Source organism: Diplodia corticola, assembly GCF_001883845.1.
Source record: "Diplodia corticola strain CBS 112549 chromosome Unknown scaffold81, whole genome shotgun sequence".
Lineage (NCBI taxonomy): Eukaryota > Fungi > Ascomycota > Dothideomycetes > Botryosphaeriales > Botryosphaeriaceae > Diplodia > Diplodia corticola.
Window position 1 is genome coordinate 43,824 of NW_017971560.1, and position 7,307 is coordinate 51,130.

Sequence of the window (7,307 nt, forward strand, 5' to 3'; positions counted from 1 at the left end):
CGTTATTGAGACAGCCCAGGAAAAAGAGGGAAGACCTTGGGGGCCGAGCGCAGCGCTTGAGAACTGGCAGCCGAATTACCCAAACAGAGTCATGTCCCACGACTTGTCCGGGGGGAGTTTTTTTTTTCTTTTCTTGGTCCTTTGCAGTATCAAAGGATGGTTCGGCAACAGGAGGCATTGAGCGCCTCTGTATCTTGGCGTTCAGACGTAGCAATACCTTGTGACGCCTTACCCTGAATGACTGGCAGAACACAAACGCGATTGAGAGCATGTTGGTCCGTAGAAAATGGCTGCCTCTTGACGCAGTGCGCATGAGTCTCCAGGTGATGGTGCCTTACCCTTGTTGACGAAGGGGGGTAGATGTTGGATGGAGGCGACAAAAGTTCGAAGAAGGAAATGATAACCTTTTGTTCGCACAAACCCATAGCGCCATGAGCAGCTGAGCTGGAACGGGCTTGAAGCCGTGCTCAGTACCTCCGCTTGCTCCTGGAGTCTTCGTAGCTGTCGCCGCCGTCGTGACCGCGCTTGCGGGATGAGTAATCGTCGCGGCCATACCCACCATCGCGATCGCGGTCGCGGTACTCGCGCCTCGATCCCACCGGCTCGCGGTTGCTACCGCTGGCGCCGCGGTCCCGGTCGCCGTACCTGTCGCCGCCGCCTCTATCGCCTCCGCCTCTGTCGCCTCCACCTCTGTCGCCGCCATAGCGGCTGCCGCCGTATCCACCGCCAGGGCCATCGCGGCCGCCGTAGCCGCCCGATCTCCCGCCGCCGCGAGGGCCTGCTGGTGCTCCCTCCGGGGGCGCTTGGCCACCCCAGCCGTTCGATTGATAGCCGATACCCGACCTACCCCCGTATCCGCGATCACCGCCACGGAATCCACCACCACCTCTGTCGCCTCCGCCGAAGCCGCCACCTCCACGAAAGCCGCCGCGGCCGCCGCGGAAGCCGCCGCCGAATCCTCCTCTGAAGCCGCCACCGGGCCCTGATGGAGGGCCGAATCCACCGGGGCCCGAAGGGCGGGCAGGCAGCGCCTTGGTGTATCCACGTCCACCAAGTCCTCCACCAAGGCGGCGAGGACGCCAGCCAGAAACGGTACGGCCACGTTCGACATCGACCAGGACTCTGCGATCTTTGATACGGATTCCATCGGTCTCCTTGTAGGCAGCTGCATGATAAGACGACCAAGTGGCCACTGTGTCAGTCGAACAATTACATGTTTTACCTTGATATGTGGAACATGGTCTGGAAGGTAGGGGAAAATGTAGTGGGGGAGGATTTACCCTTCATATCCTTCTCGCGCTCGAATACAATGAATGCGTAGCCTCTATTCTTCTTCTTAGAAGGCGCATCCTCAGGCTTGGTTGTGTCCTGTACGATGCGGATCTGCCAGTCTTGTCGGTAACGGGAACAATGGAAAGCAAAAGGAGTGGATGCAATTTTACCCTTTCGATTGGACCAAAGCGACCGAACTCACGCTCCAAGTCCTTGGTTTCAGTGTCGTAAGACAACCGGGCAACAAACAGCGTCCTGAAAGGGTCGCCGCGCACGTTGGGATCATCGGCAGGCTTGACTGTTGGGATGTCGGTTAGCTCCCATTCCAAACACTCATGACAGGTGAGGCGAACAGTTGGCGACGCCATCGGTGAGAGTCTTCTCAATCTTCTCGATTTTCTCTTGCTTTAGCCGGTCCCTGCGCTGCAACCAACTCTCGGTGGGCTTATAATCGTCTTCGTAGTCCTTGAGGGCCTGCAGGTAACCGCCGACGCCATCTATTTGCATCGTCTTGCGTGCTTCGGGCGCATGGTCGGACGGCGGCAGGTAGCGCAACGCCGGGCGCGGCGCGAAGAGCGCGAGCAGGTTGGGGGGCAGCTTGTCCGTCATTGTGGCTGCGGTAGAGGCGCGTTGGCGACTGAATGGTGAGAGTGAAGACTCTCTAGATCGTCGACGTTGCGCGGGGCCCCGGTGAGGGTTGTGGGGGCGATGAAGGTGGTTGAAGTGGATTGTTGGCGCGACAGGCAGACGACAGAACAGGACGCGCGAGCTCCCAAGGGCGGTGTCCGCCGGCAGAAAGTCGCCGTCGCCCGAAAACACCACGCCAGCGTCACGCAGTGCAACATCCGACCGCCTCACGCCGCCCACCATGCCTCTCGCTGCTTTGAACACCGTGGCCAAGGGTCAAGTACGTTTGCTCCGCCCTTGAGGATGCTGGAGCTGGGCGCACGCGCCCAATCGCTCTTCAATGTTTCCGGCATCCTGAAGACGATAATTTCAGACCGCGTAGCTGACCTTGCTCTGTCTATAGAATGGCGTCGGCGCTTTCATCCGGCAGTGCAAGCGCCTCGACTTCCATTACTGCGACTGGTCTGGTTCATCCAAGGGCATGAAGACGTTCCTTGAGAAGACGCTCCCTTCGTTCGCCAAAGCCAACCCGTCCATCGAGATAACCGTGTCGCCCCGCCCGCGCAAGGAACCAGTCATCAAGGGTCATTATATCAACGGCCGTATCAAGGCCATCTGTGTTCGCAAGCTCGAGAAGGAGCAAATCCTCCAAAAGGCCAACCTGCTGCGGGACGCCTCCGGCGAGCGGAACCGCCGTACCATCAACAAGCCCGTCAAGAGTATGAACGAGAGCGTCAGGGGTATCTGGAGTCCCTTCCACGGCGCCAAGTACCAAATATAATGGGCTTGCAAGAAGAGCTGAGCTGCTGAGGATTGTTGATGGGTTGAGAAGCACGGAAGACAACTTCGTACAACGGCATGGGCGGCGTATCAACTTGGATTTCGGCTTGTACATATACACATATTCATGGATCACGGAATGCTACTGGAAGAGCGCTGACAGCTCATCCCCCCCCAAAAAAAAGTAGAAAAAAAGCATCTGGCAAAGAATATTTTGATTCATATTTTGGGCTATCATGATATGATGCTTATCTCCGTTCAGTCATTACAGATTCCCTCTTCCATGCATTCACTGGTTCGCGTTGATGATGTCGACGAAAGCGGGCTTCAAGCTGGCACCGCCGACGAGGAAACCGTCAATGTCGGGCTGCTTGGCCAGCTCCTTGCAGTTCTTCTCGCTGACGCTGCCGCCGTACAGGATGCGGGTCTTGTCAGAGGCCTCCTGGGAAACCTCCTTCTTCAGCCACTCGCGGATGGCAGCGTGGACCTCCTGGGCCTGCTCAGTGGTGGCAACCTTGCCAGTGCCGATAGCCCTGCAGAAGTCAGCATTGGATCATCTGGCGTTGTTCGATGGAGAAACTCACCAGACGGGCTCGTAGGCGATGACGATCTTGGACCAGTCCTTGACCTGGGCGGCGACGGCCTTGAGCTGGTTGACGACAACCTCGATGGTCTTGCCGGCCTCACGCTGCTCCAAGCTCTCACCGCAGCACAGGATGACGCTGAGACCGCCGTCGAGGGCGGCCTTGGTCTTGTTGGCGACGGTGGCGTCGTCCTCCTGCAGGATGACTCTGCGCTCCGAGTGGCCGAGAATGGTCCAGGTGATGCCCGAGTCCTTGAGCTGCTCGACGGAGATCTCGCCGGTGAAGGCGCCGTTGGGCTTGTCGTAGACGTTCTGGGCGGAGACCTCAAGACCCTGGCGCAGGTGTTCGCGGGTCAGCTGCAGGTGCAGCGCCGGAGGGGCAATGACGACCTCTGTCGATGCAAATCAGCCGCTGTTCGTCACGTCACGGATGTAGTGGGGGATGGTGGTCAATGGAAAACGGCGCGGGCGGCCGTGGGCTGAGGTGGCACGAGCTACTCACCGACGTTGGGGTCGAGCTTGGCGTCGTTGAGGTTCTTGACCAGGCTCTTGATGGACTCCTTGGTCCCGTTCCTGCGAGCGAGGCATTGTCAGCGAGATGCCGCAGCAGCAGCAGCAGCCAGCGCCGGGCGATGCCGGCAGCGAGGGAAAACTTGGACGCACATCTTGAAGTTACCACCGACGAAGAATTGGCGAGTCATTTTGGCGGTTGTGTGTGATTGAGGTCTGCTGGGAAACAGTAGGGGTATCAGTGGGCGATGGATGGCGGGGCGGCAGATGGAGCTTAAATGGGCGAGGGAAATGAGATAGGGAGAGGGTGGTGCTGGAGCGGTGGTTTTGTTATGATGTGAGATCAGCTGGGCCTGAGGCTTTGCAAAGCGTCATGGCGGGGCACCTGGCAGGGAGGGGCAGCCCGGTCTCGGGCCTTTTAGGAGCTGCGTCCCGATGCCTCTGCCAGCTCCGAACAACTCACCTCGCTGCGAAGTCCGCCCATCCATCACCTCGGCAGTCCGCTGGGCCGCCCAGCATCTGCGTCTATCCGCCCTGCCCGTGTTGCTCGTTCGCTGCTCATTCGCTGCTCATTCTGCCTGTTTGGGCCGGCCCTGCAGCCTCGCCTGCGCCACCTCAACTCGCCTACCAGCCAACAGCATGTACGCATGAGCTGGCACCCGTCCTGTGGACTGCTGTCCGATATGATGCATCTTTTTCCGACTGCCAGCAGATATATGTCGTGTGGGAGCTCCGCCTTTGCATGCTCCAACGGGCGAACAACAGCGTCTCGTCATTTCATGTCTGGAAGAAGACAGCAAATCGCATTCGGAACGAAAGAGCCAGGCCGTTTCTATCTCGACTAAGAAGGTGCAAGAACCGAAGGGTGCCAGAACTATCCGTCTTCTTCGACGCCAATTTGCTCCCACTCTGTCACCTCTCTGACGATTCTATCTCACGGCCACCAATCACCTCTCCGCCCATACCTCCTTCCCCTCACCTCATCCGCCGCCGCCTCCAAGTTTCGGACTCTCTCCCTCCGCATGTGCATCTCCAAGTCTGCCTGCGCTGCCTCCTCCCTCTCGCGCCATTCCTCTTCTTCTATTCGTCTTGCCGCCGCTGCTCTTCTCCACGGAGGGTCATACGTGCTCACCTCTGGCGCTGGCGGCAGTCTCGCCCTCTCCCGCGACCGAGACCTCTCATGGTACCCTCTCCTCGGTGGACTGTACGCCATGTAGTCTCTCGACGGTAGAGCGCGGGCCGTAGGACGGTACCGCCGGTGATCCTCAAGACGATGCTCCATGACATCGTACCCGCCGTGCTCATAGTACCCTTCAGCATCCACCAGGTGGTTCCCGGATGGCCGATGGTGCTCCCGCAGGATAGACCGAGGCTGTGGGGCTGGCTTTTTGTGCTCCCGCATCGTCCTGATGGGAGGGTAGCCGTGCCTTTCCTTGCTGCGGGATCGGCGGTAACGTCCAGGTGACGAGCCCGACGTAGAGGACCGCGATGTTGACCACGTCTCATCGTCGCTGCTACGGGGGGTGAGGATGTAGTGGTCTTCGTCGCTACTGCTGTTGTAGTGGTGTTCGTACTTTGGACGGCTGTGGATTTTGCGTAAGCGGTCCCCCTTGTGCGCCCGCGGGATTTTGATCGTGTTGTTGATGATGGTCGGGACACGGTGAAGCTCGGGCTCGCGGTTCTTGGGCGACTTCCCTGCCCCCTCTCTTGAGCGGCTGCGGCTCGGGGGGAACGGAGGACGAGGAATGGTGACACCTTTCTTACCCTTACCGGCCTTGTGCGGCTTGGTGTAGACCACTTCCGGACGCATGTCCAAGTCGTCGAATTCGTCAGAGAAGTCGCTCTCGGGAATGATACGTGGCGATTTGGGCCCTTTCCCTGCTTTCTGACCTTTATAGGGATCATGACCAGCATGAACGTTCCCATCGAAACCGCCGCCTCTAGGGGGGCCCATGGGAGGGACTGGCTGTGGAGGTGGAGGTGGAGGCGCCATGTTGATGTTGGGTCCCATCGCAGGAAGCCCGCCGCCACCTCCGCCACCACCATGGAATGCACCACCACCAGGAGGCCCTCCAGGATTCATGGCAGCCCCGCGTCCGAACCCACCGGCCATCGGACCCGGTCCCCCAGCAACCCCTCCCGGCGCACCACCAGCTGCAAAAGGTCCAGGACCACCTGCTCCACCGCCACCACCGGCAGCGCCGAACGGCATTCCGCCTCCAGGAGCAGCACCGCGGCCCATGCCCATGCCCATGCCCATCCCAATCGGCTGCTGTTGCTGTGAAGGCTGTGAAGGCTGTGAAGACCGATGAGGCCCCTGCCCTTGCCCGTGAATCAAGTCGACGATTTCGCCAGGCAAGCCGTCTCCAGCAAGCGGCCCGGCGGCGGGCATGTCCTTCCTGCCCCCCCTCCTCAGCACGACGCGCATCTCGCGCACCTCGCGCACCTTGCCGAAGCCCTTGCGGATGTACTCGGCGACCTCCTGCTCGATGCACGCCAGACTCCACTCGGCGTTCGGATTGCGCTCCTCGCCTTTGACGGCCTCGAGCAGGCCGTCGATGAGGGCCCGCTGGTGCGGCGATCGCAGCGAGTTGTACTGCTCGTACACCGTCATCCCCTTCCCCTTCTTGCTCGACGACGAGCCCGACGGAGAGGTCGTTCGGTTCACCATGCGCTGCAGCACGTCGCCCGAGTACGGGAGCGCCGTCTTGCGTGCGCGCGCCCACGACGCCTCGACGCCCGGCTCGCGGTCCTTGCGGAACGACCAACCGTGGAAGCTGAGGCTGACCGGGCCCGTCGCGTTGCCGGCCAGCTGGTGGTCCATCGGCCGGCGAGTGTTGGCGTCCGGCCGGCCTTGGGGCAGTCCTACTGATCCTCCTCCTAGACCTCCAGGGCCTCCGGGGCCTCCTGGTCCGCCTCCTGGTGGCATGCCACCTGCACCCCCGAACGGACGGCCAGGCATACCCCCACCGGGACCGCCAGGGCCGCCATGCATGCCTGTTGCTGCTCCGCCTCCTTGTTGTGGTGGGCGGGCCCCGAAACCGGGCGCGGGTCCGCCTGGACCAGGGACAGGGGGCGGAGGTGGAGGTGGCGGTGGTGGCCCGTCACCGTAGACGGCTGCCATGACGGAAGATGATGTGCCTCAAGCCGCGGTGCCTTGATATGGCAAACGAGGCAGACGGGGCGCAGTTGGGCAACGATGAGACGATGCGGGAGAGAAACCACACCGGTGAGAAGATGGAGACAAAAAACAATAAAAGGATTGTAGGCGGAAGGTAAGGTTGATTGCAGGGCGGATCTAGAGGGCAGATCTCTGAGGGATGCGGCGTATGAGGATGGAGATATCGAAGGTATGTGTGATAAGGACGGGATATCAGGGATGATGATGTGTGCTTCGCCTCACATCGAAGGTTAGTGAGGCTGATTGTTAGAGCAAGGCTTCCTGGCTGGTCGGGCGTCAACGGATTCAGGTGGGTTATATAGCTGCTCTCCGCGGCTCTTCCTCCACCCCCAACTGCGGTACCGCTATATCACT

At 60.4% G+C, this 7,307-nt stretch overlaps 4 protein-coding genes across 4 annotated transcripts; 1 reads left to right on the forward strand and 3 right to left on the reverse strand.

Moving 5' to 3' along the window:
• Positions 1–467: 467 nt before the first annotated feature.
• BKCO1_8100015 (u1 small nuclear ribonucleoprotein) lies at positions 468–1,881 on the reverse strand (the record flags this gene model as incomplete). The annotated part of the gene is made up of 4 exons (XM_020279450.1): positions 468–1,165; positions 1,281–1,383; positions 1,443–1,570; positions 1,626–1,881. 4 exons carry the CDS (start codon positions 1,879–1,881, stop codon positions 468–470), a joined length of 1,185 nt encoding a protein of 394 aa, XP_020125674.1.
• A 259-nt stretch (positions 1,882–2,140) lies between these two features.
• On the forward strand, positions 2,141–2,680 carry BKCO1_8100016 (mitochondrial 54s ribosomal protein mrpl51; the record flags this gene model as incomplete). Its single annotated transcript, XM_020279451.1, has 2 exons — positions 2,141–2,179; positions 2,303–2,680. 2 exons carry the CDS (start codon positions 2,141–2,143, stop codon positions 2,678–2,680), a joined length of 417 nt encoding a protein of 138 aa, XP_020125657.1.
• Positions 2,681–2,968: 288 nt separating this feature from the next.
• BKCO1_8100017 (triosephosphate isomerase) lies at positions 2,969–3,963 on the reverse strand (the record flags this gene model as incomplete). The annotated part of the gene is made up of 4 exons (XM_020279452.1): positions 2,969–3,212; positions 3,264–3,654; positions 3,765–3,835; positions 3,926–3,963. The coding sequence occupies 4 exons, from the start codon at positions 3,961–3,963 to the stop codon at positions 2,969–2,971; spliced, it is 744 nt and encodes a 247-aa protein (XP_020125656.1).
• A 743-nt stretch (positions 3,964–4,706) lies between these two features.
• Positions 4,707–6,896, reverse strand: BKCO1_8100018 (uncharacterized protein; the record flags this gene model as incomplete). Its single annotated transcript, XM_020279453.1, has 1 exon — positions 4,707–6,896. The coding sequence occupies one exon, from the start codon at positions 6,894–6,896 to the stop codon at positions 4,707–4,709; it is 2,190 nt and encodes a 729-aa protein (XP_020125655.1).
• Between the last annotated feature and the right edge of the window lie 411 nt (positions 6,897–7,307).